Here is a 21,553-nt window from a genome sequence, read left to right on the forward strand (position 1 = left end):
GGGGGGGGGGGGGGGGGGGGGTCGGGTTGGAGAAACAGCACATTCGAAAGTGTCCGGGCTGGGAGGCTGAGGAAGCCGAGAGGGCCCTGCGCCAGAGGAGGTGGGGGGAAGCAAAAGGGATCAGGCTGTGGACAGCTGAGGCCACTGGGCAGGGCCTCGGAGGTCCTGGTGAGAGGGTGGAACTTGATTCACGGCACAGGGAGAAGCCATGGGAGGGTTTTCAGCAGGAAAAGGTCATGAGCCGGTAGTTCCAAGAGACTCCTTGGGGCTGGAGCTCGCGTCTGCCTGGGTAAGAGTCTCAGGATGAGGCCGGGTGAGTGCCCCCCCCGACCCCCAGGAGTGTGGGGGCACCCTGGGGAGAGCAAGGCGTGTCAGGTGGTGGCGGCTGGACTGTGGCATGCTCTCGTTGGCTGCTGGGGCCCAGGTCCTGCAGGTGGCTCCCCGAGTCCCCGGGGACCTGGCCCCGCACTTGGGTGCATGGCCCTGGGTCCCGCCCTCCCTGGCTCTGGCTTCCCGCCGCCTCCTCCCTCCTTGGCGGCTGGTTCCGGGCCGCTCCGCTGGGCATTTCTGCAATTGCCCAACTCTGGCTCAGCTACTTCCACCCCCAAGTGGCAGAGAGGAAAACCATCCCTTCTTAGAGGCTTGGGGGAGGGGGAGGGAGTCCCTCAGACCCAACACCAGAGGGCCAGGTGCCCAGAAGGCCCTGGAGGCTGTGTTTTCTCTTTAATTCTTGAGCCCTGAATCTTCTGCTGAGGGAACTGGGCTCCTGGAGGGTCGGCGGAGGCACCAGGTGGGGCTCGGGGCCTGCTGCAGGCAGGGACAAAAGCGGCTCTCTGACTCAGCCCTGGTGGGTCCCAGGCTCCGGCTGGACCTGGCCACCACTTGCCTGGCCTCCCTGGACTCTGCTTCCTCGAGCGCCAGAGCCCTCCTGCCTCTGACCTTTGGAGTTGGACCAGGGCTATCCAGAGAATTCAAAACCAGAAGGGAACTGGGAGATGGGAGATGCGATCCCTCCCACTCCTATCCTGTGCTGAGCCCCGGCGTGGGGTGGGGGTGGGGGGCGGGATTGCAGGTGACGATGTCGTCCGTTTGTCTGTCTGTCATTCTCTGCTTCTCGGGCTGCCTCCCGTGGATCCCCATGCCGGCAGTCGTGGGTATTGGACTTGCTTAAAAACTTCCAGAAAAAGCTATCTGAGAAGGGGAGCCGTTGTAGCACTGCAGATATTTAGAATATTTGTCAACAAGACAGAGTTTAAATGATGATGGAATAGCAACGCAGCAGAACACCACGTCGCCATTATACAAAGGCCAAGGTCAATGGCTCCGAAGAGAAATGAAGCAGATTGTAAAATATGTTGCGAAGCACGGAGGTGCACAGCCCTGCGTGTGTGGTTGTATCCACCTGTTACAGACGGACGTGAGCAGCCGCATCTCAGAAATGACATAGAACATGCTAACGGGGCGGGGGGGGGGGTCAGAGGGTAGGGGTTGGCAGTGATGAGGGCGCGACTTGGTTTCTTTTCTGTACCTTTACGCAGTCTTGGCGTTTTTGATCACGGGTCTGAAAAAACTTTATTTTATTGTCTTTATTTATTTATTTTTTCATCTATTTATTGTTAGTTTTCTGTGTGGACACATTTTCTTTCCCTTTTTTTTTTTTAATTTTTGTTTTTTAAATTTATTTATTTGTTAATTTATGTCCAGTTAGCATAGAGGGCAACGATGATTTCAGGAGTAGATTCCTTAATGCCCCTGACCCATTTAGCCCCTCCCCCCTCCCACAACCCCTCCAGAACCCTCCGTTTGGTCTCCATACTTAAGAGTCTCCTATGTTTTGTCCCCCTCCCTGTTTTTATACTATTTTTGCTTCCCTCCCCTCATGTTCAACTGCTTTGTCTCTTAAAGTCATCATATGAGTGAAGTCATATTTGTTTTTCTCTAATTTCACTTAGCATAATACCCTCCAGTTCCATCCACGTAGTTGCAAATGGCAAGATATTCTTTTTGATTGCCGAGTAATACTCCATTGTACCTATATCCCATATCTTCTTTACCCATGCATCCATCGGTGGCCATGTGGGCTCTTTCCATACCTTGGCTATTGTCGATTAGTGCTGCTATAAACATGGGGTGCATGTGTCCCTTCGAAACAGCACACCCGTATCCCTTGGATAAATGCCTAGTCGTGCTATTGCTGGGTCGTAGGGTAGTTCTATTTTTAATTTTTTGAGGAACCTCCATCCTGTTTTCCAGAGTGGCTGCACCAGTTTACCTTCCTTATTATTTTTATTTTTTAATGTTTATCTATTTTTGAGAGAGAGAGAGAGACAGAGCATGAGTGGGGGAGGGGCAGAGAGAGAGAGGGAGACACAGAATCCGAGGCAGGCTCCAGGCTCCGAGCTGTCAGCACAGAACCCGACGCGGGGCTCGAACTCGTGAACCTCGAGATCACGACCTGAGCCGAAGTTGGACGCTTAATCGACAGACCCACCCAGGTGCCCCTGAAAAAAATTTTACAGGAGAAATCCAGCCGAAGGGAAAGGATCCCTGCTGGACTCTGGTGAACATCCCTCACCAGCTAACTGAGCCTTGAGATCCCAGGATCTCTTTGTCATCTGATGAGGAAGCCCGTCCCCAGCTGCCACTCTCCCCAAAGCCTCCCTCTGCCTGACTCAGCCGAACCAAGTCAGAGAACCAGATTGAGATGCAGCCAGGCGTGTGTGGAGTGACAGATGTGAAAGCAATCGGTGACACGGTCCCTGCCTCCGAGGCTTGAGGAAGGGTGTGACTGGGAGATGTTGAGCAAGCCAGGGGCCCTCCGCCGCCAGGGGACGAGGCCTAGTCACCCTAGTCTGGGTGCTTGGCTCACCCAGAGCAGGTGCTCCCGGAGGACTTCCCAGGCTGGAATCTTTAGGGAATGCAAATAGACGTAAGATTCACAGGGGGTCAAATCTGGACGGACCCTTGATATTATTAATACTAAACATAACAACCACACCAGGGACCATTTAATGCACGCTCCGGCTGGGCACCAGTTCATGGAATCCTCGTAACAACTCTCGGGGAGGATTATCTGCATTTTCCAATGCGTCTCAGGAGTGTCAAGCAAAGGGATGTGCTCCTCTGTTAACAACCCTGCACGGCTTCCCGTTGCCTGATGAGACCTGGCTCGCCTTGACCGTGAGCCCCTTGCTCCTTACACGCTGGCCCCACGGCCTTCTTTTGGTTGGTTCTACCACTCGATAGCTGTGTGGCTTTGGGCAGGTTATTAACCTCTCTGAATCTCAGTTTCCTCCTCTGTACATTGGAGATAACCCTTGGTCCTCATATATTTTTTTTAATGTTTATTTATTTTTGACAGAGAGAGAGAGAGAGACAGAGCATGAGCGGGCGAGGGGCAGAGAGCGAGAGAAAGACACGGACCCCCGAAGCAGGCTCCGGGCTCCGAGCTGTCAGCACAGAGTCCGACACGGGGCTCGAACCCACAGACCGCGAGATCATGACTGGCTCGTGGCAAACCTGTGTTTGTCAAGGTTGTTTTTATCGCCCCATCTTTCATCAACTCTAAGATGTCGTCAGTTGTGAAAGATGCCACCGAGGGAAAAAAGAATGGTGCCAGTTTACTACGTCCCGAGTCTCTTTCATCACGAGAGCCTTTATTTCATGCTTCCCGAAGGAGCTCTTTTTGACTTAGACATAGGCTCTCATCATAAGTCTGAGGCACACACGTAAAAGGGAAAATAGAAGCAAAATAAATTGTTTATGGGGTTCGGAAAACTCCTTCACATTTAGAGTCCGATCGATAGAGGCGTGATGCCTGTATGTTTCGCTGCCACCTCCTCCAGGGAGCCATCGAGAGTGCCGGCGAGAGAGCGGCAGCCCCCTCCACGATCCCTACGACAACCAGAAAACCAACAGGCGTAGGAGGCGGCTCTTAGCCCAGCTCTGCAATGACTTCTGCTTTGGGAGTGTTAGTGACAAGCCTAATTCTCCTCCCTGGGGGCTCCCACCGTTTGAATCCTGGGGTTCCGGGAGTGCTCAGCTCTTGCCTCCGGGGATTTCTTCCAAGCTGCTGACTCCCTTTCTGCAGGGTGTGATGCTTCTGAAGTGTGGGCACATGCAGGCAGTGACAGCTACGTGAGGACTGCAGCCAGCCAGAAAGCCACTCTACGAGGTAACCTGACTTCCGAGACTTAAACGTGAGCAATCAAGTGTCTTGGAATCAAGGGCACATGAATAATTCCTGAACTTTGCGCTGGCCAGGCTTCTAGCTGCCGCAGAGCCCTTGCACATTCTGTCTCTGCTCTCTCCCCGCCTCCCCACTTTGTCTACTTAACCCAGCCCCCCCCCCCACCCCACCTCAGCTTCCTGGAGGAGCCCCCTCTGGGATGCCTTGCCTGGCCCTCCCAGGAAATCTGTCTCTTCGCTGTCTACGCACATAGGATGGCTGCAATGCTACATTTTGAGCATGTGTGATTTTGGGGGGGCGGCCGCCTCCCCAGTGTACTGGGAGGCCCACGGGTGCGGGGACTATGTGGCTTTTGCACCATGGCAGCACCGGGCACTGTCCGGCTCTGAGCCGGTGAATGACAGAATGAATCTGGAGGCTCCGTAGTGAGCAGTGAGGGAGCTGGGGTGTCCTCCCGGACAAATGTCTGTCTGAGACATTTGCTGCTGGCCTCGGCTGTACGCGTCTTCCCCCAGTCCCCCAGAGGCCGGAGTCCAAGCCATTTCTTTATAGCCGGGAAACTGAGGCCCGTCGGGTCTTAGAGCCATGGCCCAGGGTCCACAGTGCAGGGTGCACAGAGAATGGGGGAGGGTGGGGTCAGAGGAGGGGTTCTCGCTTCTGGCTGGGGTGCAGAGGAGACTTACTGGGGCGGTAGCATCTGCCACCGGCTTCCCAGAGGCCCTGGGAGATGCAAGGCGGAGGTCCCCTTCTCTGGTTTCAAGTTTCCAGAGAGGCGGAGGGCTCACCGGCCATTGTTCCTTGGGCCCGGAGAGCTGGGGGTCTTACCCCTGCGCGGCCCTGACCCCACCTTCCCCTGCTAACCCCTGGGCCGGCCCTGCGGAGATGCTGGGAGGATGTGGGGTGGTGAGGTGGGGGCCGAGGCAGGACTGTGGGGGCGCACAGGCCCGCGTGCACCCGGAAGGAGGAAGCTGCACAGGGTGTCTGTGGCCGGGCCGGGATCCCCGACCGGGGGACTTCCTCTTCCTCTTGGGGCAGGTGTAGCTGCCACAGCGGGACCAACACCCTGACCCTGTCATGGATGGGGGCAAGGGGCCCAGACTCAGAGACTTCCTGAGTGGGAGCCTGGCCACCTGGGTGAGGGGGCAGGTGGGAGGGGTGTGGGGAGGGGAAGTGAGAGCGGGGGAGGGGCCAGTGCCGGGTTTGGGGGAGGGTCCGGTAGAGTCGGAGCCCCGAGGGCAGGGGTGGGCTCAAATGTGGGGCTGGAGAAGTCCAGGTAGGTTTCGGGCGGGAAAAGGGGTCCGGACCCTGGGGCCGGAGGCCTTCAGGGCAAAGGGGAGGAGGAGGCTGCACGGGCTCAGGGGGCAGGTCAGAGGGGCTGGGGAGTCACTCTGCTGGTAGGGGAGTTCCTAACCGGGCCGGCCGACCCGTCTCCACTCCCCCACAGGCGCTGGGACTGGCCGGCCTAGTGGGAGAGGCGGAGGAGCCGGAGGAGGAAGAGGAGGAGGAAGGAGAGGGGCCCCTTGGCCCGGAGAAGAGGTTCCTGCATCTCATCGATGGGGCCCTGCTGCTCCGCGTGCTGGGCATCGTGTAAGAAGCAGCCCGCCAGCCCGGGGGGGTCTGAGGTGGCCCCTCCCTCCACAGGCTGCTGGGAGGAGCTTGAGGGCTGGTGGGTGGAGCTTGCTCGGGGCAGGTGGGTCCCTGACTGCCCCTCCCACCCGGCTCCCTGTGCCCACAGAGTTCCCAGTTCCCGAGGAGCACCTCAGACGGTCAGGGGCCCTGATGGTCCCGCAGCCTGGCGAGTGCGGAACCTGAACCACCTGTGGGGCCGCCTGAGGGACTTCTACCAGGTGAGGGGCTGGGGAGGGGAGGCTGAGCCTCAGACCCGTGGGAAGGCCCGTCTCCCACCTCCTGTCCCCTCTGCCCCCAGGAGGAGCTGCAGCTGCTGGTCCTGTCGCCACCCCCAGACCTCCAGACGTTGGCTTTTGACCCCTTCTCAGGTGCTCTCTCCCACCACCCCTTCCTGCCTCTGCCCCCTCCCTCCACCCCTAACTTTTTGTGGCTTGTGCCCAGCAGAGGAGGCAGTGGAGGAGTTGGAAGGCATCCTTCGGCTGTTGCTGGGGGCGTCAGTGCAGGTGAGCGGAGGAGGGGAGGGGAGGGGAGGGGAGGGGAGGGTTCAGCTTTGGCCGCAGAGGTGGGAGAGACACCTGGTGCCAGCATTTCCACTCTGTCTGCCTGCAGTGCGAGCACCGGGAACTCTTCATCCGACACATCCAGGGCCTCAGCCTCGAGGTCCAGAGTGACTTGGCTGCTGCTATCCAGGAGGTACTAGGGCTGGTCCACAGCCTGGGACTGGCCCTGCCACCGGGGGGCACTCTGCCCCTCCACTTCCTCTGCTGAACTGCTCTCTCTACCTGGTCCAGGTGACCCAGCCTGGGGCAGGCGTGGTGCTGGCACTGGCTGGGCGAGAGCCTGGGGAGCTGGAGCCTCAGGAGCTGGAGATGCTGTTCCGGAGCCTGATGGGGACCTTGTTAAGGCTGGCGCGGGAGCGCGACGTGGGGGCCCAGGTAGGGGGCGTGGCACCGCCCGGGTGGAGGGCTGGGAGGACCCTGGGGACCCAGATGTGGGAGGAACTGGGGGTTGGGGCCGGATGTAGGGTTCGCATGGGGGGTCTTGGACCAGCAGAGCTGCAAGAGCCAGACTGGGGGGCGGGGGGGGGGGCGCATGGGGTGGGTTATTTCTGGCTCCCGACCCTTGACTTTGCACAGCGCCTGGCCGAACTGTTGCTGGAGAGACAGCCGGCCCCCTTGCTGCCGGAGGCTCCTGCTAGGACTCCTCCAGAGGGTCCCTCACACCACCTGGCCCTGCAGCTGGCCAACACCAAGGCCCAGCTGCGGCGCCTGCGGCAGGAGCTGTGAGTGCCCCAGGCTGGGAGGCGGACCTGGAGGGAGAGGGGCAGGTTAGGCGCCGATGCAGATGGGTGGGATCAGGCCTGGGGGTTCCGGGTTCCCCCAACCCCTCCAGCGTCCCTTCTCTTCTCGCCAGGGAGGAGAAGGCCGAGCTGCTGCTAGACTCCCAGGCGGAGGTGCAGGGCTTGGAGGCCGAAATCCGAAGGCTCCGCCAGGAGGTGCGCTCAGATGCTCCCCGCCGCTGCCGCATTCCCCGGCCCTCTCCCCACACCCCCTCTGCCCCACTGCCTGCCGCCAGCCGGGGTCCTCCCCCTCCCTGATCCCTCTGGCCCGCGGCTGGCCGTCCCCAGCTCCGCACCGTCTGGCTCAGGCCCAGGCGCTGTCGGGACAGGCCAAGCGGGCCGAGCTGTACCGCGAGGAGGTAGAGGCGCTGCGGGAGCGCGCCGGCCGCCTGCCCCGCCTGCAGGAGGAGCTACGACGCTGCCGCGAGCGGCTGCAGGCGGCCGAGGCCTGCAAAAGCCAGCTGGAGGTGAGGCGGGAGGCGGGGCCCGCAGGGGACGGGGTGGGCCGGGGAGGGGGAGGGGAGCGAATTGGGGGCTGGCCTGGAGTAGGGAGGGCTTGGTCTTGGGGACCGAGCAGTCACCGCCAGGAGAGATGGGTGAGGTGGTGTCTGGGGCAAAGCCCTCTGGAGGATGGGGCAGAGGGAAGGGAGAGGTGGGGACGGTAGGTAGGGGTAGGTCCTGGAGAGGATGAGTGTAGGGGAAGAGCTGTCTGGAGTGAGCCCCTCGCTGTGGATCCTAGAAGGACGCCACCTTGGGAGGAGGGTCTGGGAGAGAAGGGGCGTGGCTTACACAGAAGGGGCGGGGCCAGGTGCTAGGGACGTGGTCCCTGGAAAGACCTTGGAGAGGGAGGGGCAGATGGAAGGGAGAGGTGGGGCCTGGAGTGCTTGGGGGCAGCCTCACACCACAGGTCGTCTCTGCTCCCCCACCAGGAGGAACGGGTGCTCTCGGGGGCTCTGGAAGCCTCGAAGGCGCTCCTGGAGGAGCAGCTGGAGGCCGCTCAAGAGCGTTGCGCTCGGCTGCATGAGACCCAGCGTGAGAACCTGTTGCTGCGGACTCGTTTGGGCGAGGCCCGCGCGGTGAGACTGCCCCAGGGACCCCCAGTCACTGTCATCTGTGACCCCTGGTAACCCCAATGGCCCCCCAGGGTTCTCCAGTGCTCCCTGTGACCCCCTGCTCCTTTTTTCCCCTGGTGATCTAGCCCACGCACTTGGCCCGGCCATGGTGAGGAGGGCTGGCCTGACCCTGTCCTTCCCCCAGGAGCTGGACTCTGTGCGGCATCAGGTGGACCAGCTGGCCGAGGAGAATGTGGAGCTGGAGCTGGAGCTTCAGCGGAGCCTGGAGCCACCCCTGGCCTCTCCTGGGGAGGGTGAGTAGGGCCCCAGAAGAGGGGCTGGGGACGGCGGGGGTAGGGGGGCTGCCTGTGGTTTCCTGCAACTCTAGTGGGGCTGGCTGCTGACTTCATCCTTTCCCCAAGGTGTTGGGGGGGGGTGTAGGGGTGGATGTGAAGAGCCGGGATCCCAGCAGAGGGTACAGAGGGGCCCTGACCGCATCGCCCATGTCCCAGCACCCCCGCCCGGAGCAGCCCCTTCACTTCATGATGAAGTGAGAGAGGCAGAGGCCCGGCGGCTGCGGACCCTGGAGAGGGAGAACCAGGAGCTTCGGGGCTTGCTACAGGTGCTACAGGGGCAGCCTGGAGGCCAGGTGAGTCCCCTCCCCCAACCGGCCAGCAGGTCCTTCCTTGCTTCCTCCTCTGGGCTTGACGGGTCCTCTCATGTGCCCTCAGCACCCCCTGCTGGAGGAGCAGAGCGAGGACTCCTTGGTTCCAGAGCTGGATGTGGCTCCCCAGACTTGCCTGACCTCAGACCGTGGCCCCCAGGGTTTGGCTGGCCAGGTGGGGGATGGAGGCACCCAGGCCTTGGACCTGGCTTCCCCCGTGTCAGACTCGGCCCTTGCAAGATTACCTGTGCGTCCCCAGGCATCTGACTCAGGCCCACAGGTGATAGAGAGGCCCCTCCAGACGGCGGCCATGACCCCTCAGACCTCAGACTTGACCCTCCAGGAATCAGGTTCTGCTGTAGCAGCACAGGAGTCCCTGGAGAAGGCTGGCCATGGAGACCTTCTCCAGACTCCCACCTCCTCGGTCCCATCTCAAGATCCAGAGACTGAAATTCAGGCTGAGCTGTCGGGAGGAGACACTGGAGAGTCAGGGCCCGAAGCCCAGGTGCGGAGACAGGAGGGCCCTGCGAGCAAGCCTGCAGCCTCGGAGCTTAGCCTCTGTGCTCAAACGGAGGAGCAGGAGACCCCAGGCCAAGGGCTGGACCTACTCAAGGGGCAGACAGAGGGCAGGGAACATGCACAGAAGCTGGAGGGGTTGGTTGGGGACCCAGCCCAGCAAAATCCACAGCAGAAGTCGGAAGGGGCTTCGGAGGCCCAGACCTGGGAGGGGCCGATCCCAGGGGAGATCCTGGCTGGTGGTGTCCCGGAGCAGGAGGCCCTGAGGGAGGAGGTGGCCCAGCTGAAGAGGGAAGCCGAGGCACTGGGAGCGGAGCTAGAGGCCCAGGCCCGGCGGCTGGAGGCCCGAGGCACGGAGGCCGCCCGGCTCTCCGAGGAGCTGGCTCAGGCGCGGAAGGCAGAGGCCGAGGCCCAGCGGGAAGTGGAGGCCCGGGCCGGGGAGCAGGCTCGGCTGCGGGAGGCAGTGGAGGCAGCCGGCCGGGAGCTGGAGGCTGCGGCGCGTGAACGGGAGGCGCTGGCAGAGGCCCTGGCGACATCGGGCCGAGAGCGGAGGCAGTGGGAGCGTGAGGGGCCCAGACTGAGGGCCCGGGCCGAGGCCGCCGAGGAGCGGCTACAAGTGCTGGAGAGCGAGGGTCGTCAGCGCCTGCAGGAGGCCGAGAGGGAGAGGCAGGCCCTCAAGGAGGTATGTTGGGGCTCGCGGCCTGGGATGGGAAATGGGGTCCTGAGTCACTTGCTGGGGTTTGGGTGATCAATCCCATTGGTAGCCACCGAGTGCCCCAGCACCTGGCCGGGGCTGGAGACCGAAAGGTAAAAGCCCACCTCTGCCTTCCAAAGGTGCGCTTGACCTGGGTCACAGGACGGATGTCCCCTCCCTCTGGAGGGGTGGGCTGTAGCAGGGGATGAGAGTATGGGTACGGAGCCCGACCGCCTGGGTGCAAATCCTGGCTCTCTGACTGTGGCAGCTGACTCCCCTCTGCCCTATTCCTCCTCCGTCAAACGGGGGGGGCGGCTCTGCATAGCCGTCTCAGTGGGTCTTTTGAAGATCAAGGGAGATCACGGTGTGCCCAGCCTAGTTCCTGCTTGACAAAGGCTCAAGACATGGTCATTATTAAAAGCAAAGTGGGCAGGAGTCCGTGGGAGAGGGTGCCGGGGTGGGGGCAGGGAGGCTTTGGGGAAGGTTCTGAGGAATGGTCAAGGTTCCACCAGGTGGGAAGGACATTTCATGTAGAGGGAACAGCATGTGCAGAGACCTGAAGGCATTAATGATGCTGAGGGGCCTGGGAGGTGGGGGAGCAGGGCCAGAGAGGCGTGCTGGGCCAGCCTTGTGGACGTCAGTACTCTGGCCCCGGGCAGGGAAAGCCACCCAAGCGTGTGGACAAGCCTTTGTGAGGTTGGGTTTGGGGAGGGCCCCCTTGGTGTGTCCCTTTGGTGTTCCCTCGGGCCCTCAGGAGGTGGTGCCGGTGGTCCTGGTGGCAGGTGAGGCCGGCTGGGGCTGGGACGGGGCATGGAGGAGAGAGAAAACCTGGAAACGCCTTCCTTTGTGTGCTCAAGCGTGTTGATGGGACCTTGCCACTAGATGCTGTACCAGGCAGCCAGTGTGCCCATACTGGTTGGGGGAGGGGGGGGTTTCATAGTCTAGGGTGGCGATGGGACTGCAGGGAGCTGTGGGAGTCCAGGAAGCACACTGGACTTAGGCCGCGGCATGTCCCGGAAGGCTTCCTGGAGGAGGAGAGAGAATGGCAGTGAGCCAGGAGGAGGCGCAGGCGTGACCGTGTAGGGGTGGGGTGTGAGGTGGGAAGTGGAGGGAACCTAGGCAGAGAATTCACTAAGCCGGGTTCCCGCTGGGCAGGGCCTCTGTCTTCCTTTCAAGCTAAGGAACGAGTTGCGAGTTGCGGCTGTGCTTGTGAAGGAGATGACCTCCATGACCTTTACAGGAGGCCAATGACCTTGAAACCCGGTGGAGGGTTGAGGGCGAGCCGAGTAGTCGGGTACTCGTGTTCAGAGGCCCCTCGGGGGACGCGGGGGAGGCTAGGCGGCAATTGAGAAGGGTGTTCGGGCCAGCGGGGGGCCCGTGCCACGGGGGAGGGTGGGCTGCGGACGGGGAATCGAAGCTTCCAGCTGAGCACAGTGTCCGGGCTCATCCCTGTTGTACAGAGGTTGCTGGGATTCAGAGAGCAGGAGTGATTTGCTGGGAGACCCCTCTGAAGGAGAAGAGTGGGGAACACACGGTGGGGCGCGCCCAGGGCTAGGCGTTGCGCAGGGCAGGCCCGGGGGAATGTGGGAACGGGGGCGTGGGTGAGAAGGCAAGGCCGAGAAGCTGTCTGCGGGGTCCACTCTGGAGGACGTGACCGAGAGATGCTCTCAGGCCGACCTGGCTTAGAGCCCAGATCCCCCGCCTACCAGCTGTGTGGTTAGGGGCGAGTTGCTTCCTCACCTATAAGACGAGTAAAAATGGCACGCCTTACAGGATCCCGTTAGATAATGAACGTAGAGGGCTGGGGGCAGCTCCGGAGTGAATGTAGGCAGGTGGGCAGTGCAGGGGAGGGGAGGGCTGGTGGGGCTAGAAGGGCCTGAGGACACAGGGGAATGTGGTGAGATTTCCTGGGCAGAGAGGTTCCTGGTGCTAACTGGGTGTGGTGTAGGAGGAGGTGGCTAGCCAGGGAACCAGGGGCCAAAGGGCTTGTCCAGGTGGGCTGGGTAGAGAGGTCGGGGCACTGAAGGCTGTGGCTGGGGCCTGGAGGGGCCAGAGGTTCAAGCCTCTTTTAATCTGTGTCACTGTTATTCTTACCCTTAGCCCTTGGGCTGTAATGGTGGTGTTGGGGGGCGGGGGTGAGGCAACAGGCAGCAGGGCCTCATGGGACTTGTAGTTTTCCAGCCAACCCCGGGGGCGGGCTGGGGGGTGGGGGCGGGGCGGGGGGGAGACTGGGTAGGGCTGCAAAGCCTAGAAGATCAGAGCAAAGGCGTAGACTTGGTTTCCAGAGCAAGGATATGGTAGGCTGCTGGTCGGAGTTGGTTCTTCCTTGTGGTTTCATCCTGACAGCCCCTCCCCCACCTCCTAGAATGGTTTGGCCCATCGCCCTCCCAGGCCCACAGGCCAGAGTGGGCCTCCTGCCCCCTTCCACAGTGGTGCGGCCCAACCGCCACAGGACGCCTGGCCTGGCCGGGCCTGCAGCGGCTCTCCCCCCCACCCCCCAGCCCCCCCTGTGGTTGGGCCTGACGTTGGCCACATCTCTATCCTTGCAGCCATCTCCGTGTGGCTGAGGGCGCTCTGCAGATCTGCCTCTTTCAAGCCCCTCTTGCCCTCACATGGCCAGCCTGGCCTCGTCACGTAGGGCACATCTAGCTGCTCCTGGGCGCACGAGGAGCCAGGGGCTCAGGGAGGTAAAGACGCTTGACCGGCGAGTGTCTCCAACTCCCGGATCAGAGGCCTCCCTCACCCACTGCCAGGCTTACAGTCCCCAGCTCTTCCGTAGTCCCTCTGCAAGGCAGCCAGGCCTTGTTCCCATTTTACAGATGGGGGGAGGCGGGGGTAGAGGCCCAAAGGGTTAAAGATGTTTGCCCGGGGCGGGGCGCCTGGCCGGCTTAGTCGGTAGAGCAGGGACTCTTGATCTCAGGGCCTTGAGAGCCTAAAAACCAAAACCGACATTTGCGCAGGGTGACAGAGGAAGGTAGAAAGCTAGGTCTCCAGACCTAGGAGGCCTAGGATCGAGGCCTCCTCTGCACCCCCACCCCCCATCCGGGACGGGGATGGTGGCCTGACCTTGGCTCTGCCGCACCCGCCCTCAGGAGCTAGAGAAGGCCTGGTTGAGGGGCCAGGAACTGGGGGCCCGGCTGGAACACCTGCAGAGTGAGCTCGAACAGGCGGGTCTGGAGCGACAGGCGTTTCTGCGGGAACAGGAGATCCAGCAACAGAGGTGGGGTCATCGCCCAGGGGGCAGAGAGGGGCGGGCAGGGCTCGGGGAAGGGTGGGTGCCAAGGCTTCTTCCCGGCAGGTACCAGGGCCTGGAGCAGCGGCTGGAGGCTGAGCTGCAGGCGGCGGCCACGAGCAAGGAGGAGGCGCTGAGGGAACTCAAGATGAGGGCCCTGCAGCTGGAGCAGGAGCTGGTCCAGGTGAGGCTCCGCCCCGGGCTCCCGTCCCTGCCGCCCCTCTGGTCTCGCCCCTTGAGTCTTGGCCACTCCCTTGCCTTGAGGCCCAACTTGGGCCTACTGGGGAGAGCACTGTGCTGGGAGTCAGGCTGACTCTGCCCAGGCCACGTGGTCTTCTGGGGGGGGGGGCCTCGATTCCCCCATTCCTCAAATGGACGGCACCCAGCAGCGGCTCTGCTCTGGGTGTCTCTCACTTCCTAGTGAGCTCAGTCCCTGTCGTCGCTCTAGGTCGGCCGTTGTTTCTGAGGTCCCTGCTTGCATAGGCTTACAGCTCAGGGCTCAGCTCAGGGGTGTGGTGGGGTCCCCACACCGGGCGAGGAAACAGGCCACCCTGACACAGGGTGCCGAGGGACAGTGGGCACCCGGCAGGCCACCTGGTGGGTACACAGAGGGTTGGTTGGGGCAAAGTGGCATTGACCCCGGGGCCCAGAGGAAGAGCAGGGGTGGGAAGGGTGTTCTGGGCAGGAGAAGTAGCCGGGCAGAGGCTGGGCTCTGCTGCAGAACGGAGCGACAAGGAGAGTGACCCATGCACCTGCGGGAGCCAGGAGCGTGGGACTGCGGGATCTGGTGGCGGCGGGCCAGGGGCCGTGTCAAGTGCTGCTGAGGGCGTGAGGGTCCCCTCCACGCCCCCCCGCCCCCCCCGCATGACCTCCCAGGGCCTGTCCTTCCAGCTGCGCCAGGGCTCCGTGGGACGGGGGCCGGAGGGGCACGATGAGCTGAGGATCCCGGGGGCCCAGAGTGGGCGGCTCATCGAGATGGAACGCAGCGTGAGTGTCGACTGCTGTGCGGTGGGCATGCGGAGGGGCGGCCCCCGTGGCCTGGCCCCCGCTGACCCCCCCCACCCCCTTCCCGGCAGAATGCAACGCTGGTGGCCGAGAAGGTGGCTTTGCAGGGGCAGCTCCAGCACCTGGAGGGGCAGCTGGGCAACCTGCAGGGCCGGGCCCAGGAGCTCCTCCTGCAGAGTCAGCGGGCCCAGGAGCACAGCAGCCGCCTGCAGGTGGGTGACAGTCCCAAGGGCCTGTCCCCTGCCCTGCCTTGTTCCCACTTACCACGGCCGCCTGCCCCCTTCCTATTCTTTCCTGCCCTTTTCCCTGCCTGAGCTCCCTGCCGGCTCCCCCTGCCTGCTCTCTCGTCACAGCTATCTCCACCCTCCGACCCCAGCCGCCCCAGTCTGCACCCCTCTTCCCCCATCTTTCTCCTTCCCTTTGACGCTTCTTCCCTGGCTCCTACCCCCTCCCACCTGCCTCCGGCCCTCACATCCATGCCCTTTGGCTCGGCTGCGTTCCTCTCAACAGCCAGCCATTAGTCCCTACTGCCCTCCCTGCCTCTACCCCTGCCGCATGGGTCGCATCCCTGCCTTGTGCCTCTTGCCCCGCCCTCCACGGCCTGACGCCAGCACCCTCCCCTCTCCTTGCCCATTCACCTCTGCCTCTGCTCTCTGCTCCCTGCTGCCCCCACTCCAGCCCTCTGCCTTGTCCACAGTTCTCGCCCGTATCCTCTGCCCTGCCCCTTGCCTTTTGGTCCCCGCCCCCACCCCCGTCGCTTACCCCCCTTTCTGGCCCGGGACCGCACCCCTGCGGTCCCTGCTGCCTCCTCTGTCCTAGGCTGAAAAGTCTATACTGGAGAGGCAGGGCCAGGAGCTGCATAGGAAGCTGGGGGTGCTGGAGGAGGAGGTGCGGGCGGCGCGGCAGTCCCACGAGGAGACCCGGGGGCAGCAGCAGGCTTTGCTTCGGGACCACGAGGCCCTGGCTCAGCTGCAGCGGCGACAGGAGGCCGAGCTAGAGGGACTGCTGGCCCGGCACCGCGACCTCAAGGCTAACATGCGGGCGCTGGAGCTGGCCCACCGGGAGCTGCAGGGCCGGTGAGCCTCCCCCAAACACCCAGCTTCTCTCCCCAGCACCCCCTACCTGCCCGGAGCAGACTCCCTTCGCCGGTCTGACCCCAGCGGGGAAGCACCGCCCCCCACAACGCCCTCACCTCTGCTGCCGTGCCCTGGCGCATGGCTGAGCTCCGGGGCGAGCTCTCGCCCTGAGGCTCATTCATCGTCGGGAGTGGGGGGCACCTCGTGTGGCATTCTGCCCCAGGGCTTTGTTTAGAGGCCTGTGCTTAGGAGATGGCAGACCCCGGGGGTCCAGATAGTCCAGCCGCCCACTCGCCCCGGCCCCAGGCCCCTGCAGCCCTCTTAGTCCCTGTGCATCCCAGGCACGAGCAGCTGCAGGCCCAGAGGGCCAACGTGGAGGCGCAGGAGGTGGCCCTGCTGGCAGAGCGAGAACGCCTGATGCAGGACGGGCATCGGCAGCGGGGCCTGGAGGAGGAGCTGCGGAGGCTGCAGAGTGAGCACGACAGGTACCAGCGCCCGCCCAGCCAGGCCGGTTCTCGGCGCGCCCCTCTGGGAAGCGGGCCGGTGGCAAGTTCGTCACCGTCGTCCGCGTGGGGGCCTGCGTTGCCTCCTGTCCCCAGCATGGCTTCTCGGGCCCTTAGGCGGGGCCTGGCAGGGGGTCGAGGGCCCCCTTGGAGAGCATCTCCTCCCGACTCGGCAGGGCTCAGATGCTGCTGGCGGAGGTGTCCCGGGAGCGAGGCGAGCTGCAGGGTGAACGCGGGGAGCTGCGGAGCCGGCTGGCGCGGCTGGAACTGGAGCGAGCTCAGCTAGAGGTGCAGAGTCAGCGACTGCGGGAGTCTAACCAGCAGCTGGACCTGAGCGCCTGCCGGCTGACCACGCAGTGCGAGGTGCGGGGAGGGATGGGCCCGGGGGTGGGAGTGGGGGGGGGGGGCGGGGCGCGCTGGCTGGGGGAGGGGGCTGGAGAGGGGGCGAGGGGAGGGGGTGGAAGGTAGCCACCCCGAGCCCCGTTAAATCCCCCACCTGCCCCGCCGCCCCAGCTGTTGACCGAGCTTCGGAGCGCCCAGGAAGAGGAGAACCGGCAGCTGCTGGCCGAGGTGCAGGCTCTGAGCCGGGAGAACCGGGAGCTCTTGGAGCGCAGCCTGGAGAGCCGGGACCACCTACACCGAGAGCAGCGGGAGTACCTGTGAGCGGGGCCCCGGGGCGGTGGCAGGAGCTGGACCGGGGCCCCCGAGACCCCTTTGGCTGCTCGTGGGGGAGGTGGTGGGGAAGGGGCTGGGGGCTGACCGCCTCGGGCTTGGCAACGCAGCAGCTTATGAGCTTATGAGCCCTGGAGCGTATCCGCGTGTGAACAAGCAGCAGGGGGTGTGGCGGTGCGTAACCAGCCAGAGCGCGAGCCCTCCTCCTGCCGGGCCTCCCGCCCACCTCCTCCCGCCTCATCCTCCCAGGGACCAGCTCAACGCCTTGCGCCGTGAGAAACAGAAGCTGGTGGAGAAGATCATGGACCAGTACCGGGTGCTGGAGCCTGGGCCCCTGCCCCGGATCAAGTGAGGGGCCCCTCCCCCCCCCCCCCCCCCACCGGAGCCGGGGATCCTCCTAACCCCTGCCCCTGCCCTGCTCTCTCCGGGCCTTTGCCATCCCCAACGTGGCCTTCTTGTCCCTCCTCGCTCCCTGGCCTTACCCCCTCTTGTGCCCTCTTGCCCCCAGGAAGGGCAGCTGGTTGGCAGACAAGGTGAAGAGGCTGATGCGGCCCCGGCGGGAGGGGGGCCTCCATGGGGGGCCACGCCTGGGGGCCGATGGGGCCGGCAGCACCGAGAGCCTGGGGGGCCCCCCAGAGACGGAGCTCCCCAAGGGCAGGGAGGCAGATGGGACAGGTGGGTCTGGGGGCCGGGTGACCGTGATGGTCCCTACCCCGTGTCTCCTATCCCCACCCTGGTGCCTGCCAACGCCTCGGCGTCTCCCTTCATCTTGTGTGGCTTGCACGCCCACCCCCGCTGGTCTTCCCTGATGCAACCCGGCCCCGCCTAGATGTGGCTCTTTGCCCCCTGGCCCTGCCACAACCCTCTCAGCTGGCACCTCCTTCCTGCCTGCACTGCCACCCACCCAGTCCCCACCCATCCACAGCGGTGCCTAGGACCTCGGAGCAGCAGGGGACTTTAGTGAGAGGTCATTTATCCCAGTCAGCAGACGAGGAAGCTGAGGTCCAGGGAGGGGACATGCCTTGCCCAAGGTCACACAGTGAGTCAGTGTCAGAGCCAGCACAGGGTCCGGCCTCCCGTCCCCACCCTCATTCACCCAGACCTAACCACCCCCCCCCCCGCCACACCCCCCCCCCCAACTCCCACCTCTGCAGCCTCCTCTCCCTGCGCCTCGGCAGCTTCACCCCGCCAGCCCCTCCGCTCTGCCCAGCCCCTTCCCTCCCGGCTGGACACCCTCCCTGCCTCTCGCAGGGTCCCTTTCACCGGCGCCCATGCGCAGAGCCCAGAGCTCCCTCTGCCTGCGGGACGAGACCCTGGCAGGGGGGCAGCGGCGGAAACTCAGCTCACGGTTCCCCGTGGGGCGAAGCTCTGAATCATTCAGCCCCGGGGACACTCCCAGGCAGCGTTTCCGACAGCGACAGCGCAGGCCAGGCCCCCTGGGGGCACCCAGCACCCATGGCAAAGGTGACAGCCGAGGGTCCCTGCTCTTATTAGCTCCCCAGCTCCGTGGCTGAGGGGCCTTCCCTCCTGTCCCTTGGGTCTCCCCACAAGCCCTGCCCGCCTCTGCTCTGGTCCCCGTGGCCCACTGGCTTCCTTGTGCACCCCCAGGACCTGGCGTGGGATGGGATGGCTCCATTGAGACCCTGTCAGAACACGAAGCAGATGTCAACCGAGAGGGTGAGTTGGGGGTATTTGCCCTGCCTGGGGCCCCTGGCAGACCCCATTCATGCATTCGTCTACTTGACAGTGAGCCTTGGCGAAGTGCCGGGTGATGTGCTAGGGATACAGCCGGGGTACGGCTGGGGATAGAGCAGGGAACATTCTGGGATGGGAGACAGACAGACGTAAACAGCTTGCATAAAAATAATAATTATCGGGGCACCTGGGTGGCTCAGTCGGTTAAGCGTCCGACTTCAGCTCAGGTCACGATCTCGCGCTCCATGAGTTCGAGCCCCACGTCGGGCTCTGGGCTGAGGGCTCAGAGCCCGGAGCCTGCTTCCGATTCTGTGTCTCCCTCTCTCTCTGCCCCTCCCCCGTTCATGCTCTGTCTCTCTCTGTCTCAAAAATAAATAAACGTTAAAAAAAATTTTTTTTAATAATAATTATCTACAACAACCCTGTCCAGTAGAAATAGGATGTGAACTACATGTGCAATTTAGAATCTTCTAGCCCCCTCATCAGAAAAGGAGAAAGAAACAGGTAAAAGTAATTTTAATAGCATATTTTCGTCATCTCAGTACACCTGAACTGTGACCATTTCACCATGTAGTCAGTGCGGAAAGTCATTAATGAGCTGTTTTATTTAAAAAAATGTATCGTTGTCATTTAAAAAATTTTTTGTAACGTTTAGTTTTGGGGGAGAGAGAGAGAGAGAAGGAGAGAGGGAGCGTGAATGGGGGAGGGGCAGAGAGAGAGGGAGACACAGAGTCTGAAGGAGGCGCCAGGCTCTGAGCTGTCAGCACGGAGCCCGACGCGGGGCTCGAACCCACGAACCGCGAGATCATGACCTGAGCCGAAGTCAGACGCTCAACCGACTGAGCCACCCCGGCGCCCCCTTAATGAGATATGTTATATGATTTTTTTCCTGCCACGTCTTTGAGCCCAGTGGATATTTTATACCCACGCACATAGAAGTTCCGACCTGCCACATCTCAGGTGCTCGGTCCTGTACTGGGCAGCTCGGCCCCAGAATATTTAGGAGGTGATCATGCTCTGGGGAGAACGGAGAGCTGGGTGAGGGAGCTCAGGCACGCTGGGTGGGCTGCAGTTCTAGCCCGCGGAGAGGAGGTGAGGTTGGAGCAAAGACCCGGAGGTGAGAGTTTGTCCTGTGGACATACCTGGGGAACAGCATTCCAGGCAGGAGTGACAGCTGAAACAAAGGCCTGGCGAGTTCAAGGACGGGCTACAGCCACAGTGAGGAGGGGGAGAGCGGAGAGGAGCCCAAGGGGCAGCGGGAGGGCACAAGGCGTGGGGCCCTGTGGGCCACCGTGGGTGCTGGGAGCTCCCGAGGGGTCTGGCCTGAGCTGAACCTTCCCTTTTAGGCCTCAAGGTGCCGGAGCCGGAGAAACGCCCTCTCACACCCTCCCTCAGCCAGTGACACCGCAGGGACCCGGGGCCTGAGAGTGCAGCCTTCTTACCGCTGGAGTCCCCGTGGGGGCCCCAGGCAGCCCCAGAATTCAGGGATCCGGGCGACCTGGAGCCAGTCGTTAGGGGCCCCTGGCTCCTCCGAGGCCCGCACCGGGGCCCCGAGATGGGGCTGGGATAAGCCTGCGGACAGAGGGGACGGCTGGTCCCCACGAGCAGCTCCTTCCCGGGGCCCTGACTCTGCTACGCGGCCCTCGCTGAGGAGACCATCGCCGGGTGACCTCCCAGATGAAGGAGACAGGCAGGAGTGGCCGAGAGAGCCCCCTGCCAGGTCCAGGCGGGGAGCCAAGGACCATTTGCCGAGGACGGTGGCCTGGGCCGATCTCTGAGCTGTAGCTGGGCCACGGACATGACAATAAAGCTGGGATACGACCACCTGAGTTTGGGCTGGGTCCAGTCCCAAGGCACCAGCGCCACCGGGCCCACGTCCTTCTGTGTGGCTGGGGATCTGTGCGCATTGGCTTCCTCACATGGCACAGGGCTGCTAGGGCTTTCTTCAGGGGACGGGCTTGCTTGGATGTCCCGAGGGTGGGGGTGGGGGTGGGGGTGGGGCGGCGGTGCATGGGGCTTGAGTCCGAGCTAAGCCTTTGCCTAGGAGATGGGCTCTGGGCTCCCATGAAGCCCGGAGGCTCCTTCCCTTCCTTCCCAAACTCCTCTCCTTTTCATCTCTTCCTCTCCTTCCTCTCCTCATCCTCTCCCCACCCCGTAGAATTGCTCTCCTCCCTAGTGAGTTCTCAGCCCAGCGGGATGTCCCCTAGTGCCGAGGGCTTTCACGGAGGGACACGAGGCGGGGGAAGGACGTGGGGTCTCTGACCAGCGCTTCCAGAATGACGCCCAGGAAAGGGGCAATTAGGCTAGATGGCAGGACGTGAGTCAAGGCACCTGGGGCCGCCCAGGGTAGGGTGGGGCTGCAGGCCCAAGGTGAGGCAGCCTGAATGTGGGGGTGGGCAAAGCCGGGAGGGGTGGCCAGGCTGGCCTCCCCGGGATGGTCTGCAGCAGTCTGACTCCTGGGGTTTCCACAGCCCCCTCTTGGGGGTAACTGATGGCCATGCCCTCCACTCAGCCCAGGCTTCAGAGTCCGGTGGGGTGGGTGTGGACACCCTGGTCTCCAGCTGGGCAGAGGAGCTGAAAGCCCCCTCCCACAGGCCTCAGGATGGGAGCTCTGATGGCCATCCGTCCCACCCTGTTGGTGGCTCCTATCGGTTGTCAGGGGGGCTCTGGAGGACAGGCCAGCCGGGGGCCCTGGCTGGGCTGCGAAGGGTGGCTGGGGACTGAGGTGCTTTCACAGGTCGGCTCCGAACGGATGGGGTCAAAATCAGTCACCCCGCTCCACTCCCCGCCCCCCTCCAGGGTCGGCCTTGACCCCAGCGGCCTTTCAGCGCCCCCTGCAGGCGCTCCCTGGGTAGCCGCTTCCCCGGGGACAGGGCCCTCAGGGTGTCTGAGCCCCAGGCCCTCCCGTTGCAAAGGCAAGTCCACACCGTGCGAGAGGTGCTGGGCCGACGCTGTGCGGGCAGCACCCGCGCGAGGGGAGCCAAGGAGTGAGCGGAGGATGGTTTTTCGGCGACCCCTCCCTTTGGCTGGTGGCTAGGAAGCGGGCAGATGCCCGGTTGCCCGGGGGGCTGGCTCCCTGGAGGGGAGGGCTCAAAAGCACCTGTGTGCCCCCCTCCTTGGGGCACGGGCTCCGGTGCCTCATCACCACCGGCTCCAGCAGGCACCCGGGCGGAGTGTCCACCCGGTAGAGGCTCCGGGTTCTCCCCAGGCCCCCGGGCCCGGCTCCCGGTGCTCCCGGGTCCCCAGAGGGCCGCCCGGGGTCCCAGAGCGCACGGCACGGCCGCCCG

At 63.3% G+C, this 21,553-nt stretch overlaps 1 protein-coding gene across 3 annotated transcripts; it reads left to right on the plus strand.

The window, feature by feature from the left end:
• The first annotated feature begins 5,098 nt into the window (after window positions 1-5,098).
• CCDC88B (coiled-coil domain containing 88B) lies at window positions 5,099-20,095 on the plus strand. 3 transcript variants are annotated; one of them, XM_043581560.1, is made up of 27 exons: window positions 5,102-5,323; window positions 5,634-5,776; window positions 5,925-6,036; window positions 6,117-6,186; window positions 6,263-6,321; window positions 6,428-6,511; window positions 6,610-6,753; window positions 6,955-7,100; window positions 7,232-7,313; window positions 7,466-7,624; window positions 8,087-8,233; window positions 8,415-8,523; window positions 8,722-8,858; window positions 8,941-10,071; window positions 13,176-13,303; window positions 13,382-13,499; window positions 14,207-14,302; window positions 14,392-14,532; window positions 15,140-15,396; window positions 15,738-15,881; window positions 16,076-16,262; window positions 16,413-16,558; window positions 16,821-16,919; window positions 17,080-17,246; window positions 17,823-18,035; window positions 18,180-18,248; window positions 19,613-20,095. In XM_043581560.1, exons 1-27 carry the CDS (start codon window positions 5,264-5,266, stop codon window positions 19,666-19,668), a joined length of 4,404 nt encoding a protein of 1,467 aa, XP_043437495.1. In that variant the 5' UTR covers window positions 5,102-5,263; the 3' UTR covers window positions 19,669-20,095. The 3 variants fall into 3 exon arrangements, 2 of the variants coding, with proteins under 2 accessions (XP_043437497.1, XP_043437495.1); XR_006297510.1 differs by lacking the exons at window positions 17,080-17,246; window positions 19,613-20,095 and having other exon boundaries at window positions 5,099-5,323; XM_043581562.1 differs by lacking the exons at window positions 17,080-17,246; window positions 17,823-18,035 and having other exon boundaries at window positions 5,099-5,323.
• The last annotated feature ends 1,458 nt before the right edge of the window (window positions 20,096-21,553 follow it).

This window comes from Prionailurus bengalensis, chromosome D1 (assembly GCF_016509475.1).
Source record: "Prionailurus bengalensis isolate Pbe53 chromosome D1, Fcat_Pben_1.1_paternal_pri, whole genome shotgun sequence".
NCBI classification, from domain to species: domain Eukaryota; kingdom Metazoa; phylum Chordata; class Mammalia; order Carnivora; family Felidae; genus Prionailurus; species Prionailurus bengalensis.

Excerpts from the sequence above, each read along its gene's own strand:
- CCDC88B (XM_043581560.1), top strand. The coding sequence starts at position 5,264 with ATGGATGGGGGCAAGGGGCCCAGACTCAGAGACTTCCTGAGTGGGAGC. Across the intron at positions 5,324-5,633 it reads GTGGGAGCCTGGCCACCTGG|GCGCTGGGACTGGCCGGCCT; the intron begins GTGAGGGGGCAG and ends ACTCCCCCACAG. Across the intron at positions 7,625-8,086 it reads CCTGCAAAAGCCAGCTGGAG|GAGGAACGGGTGCTCTCGGG; the intron begins GTGAGGCGGGAG and ends CTCCCCCACCAG.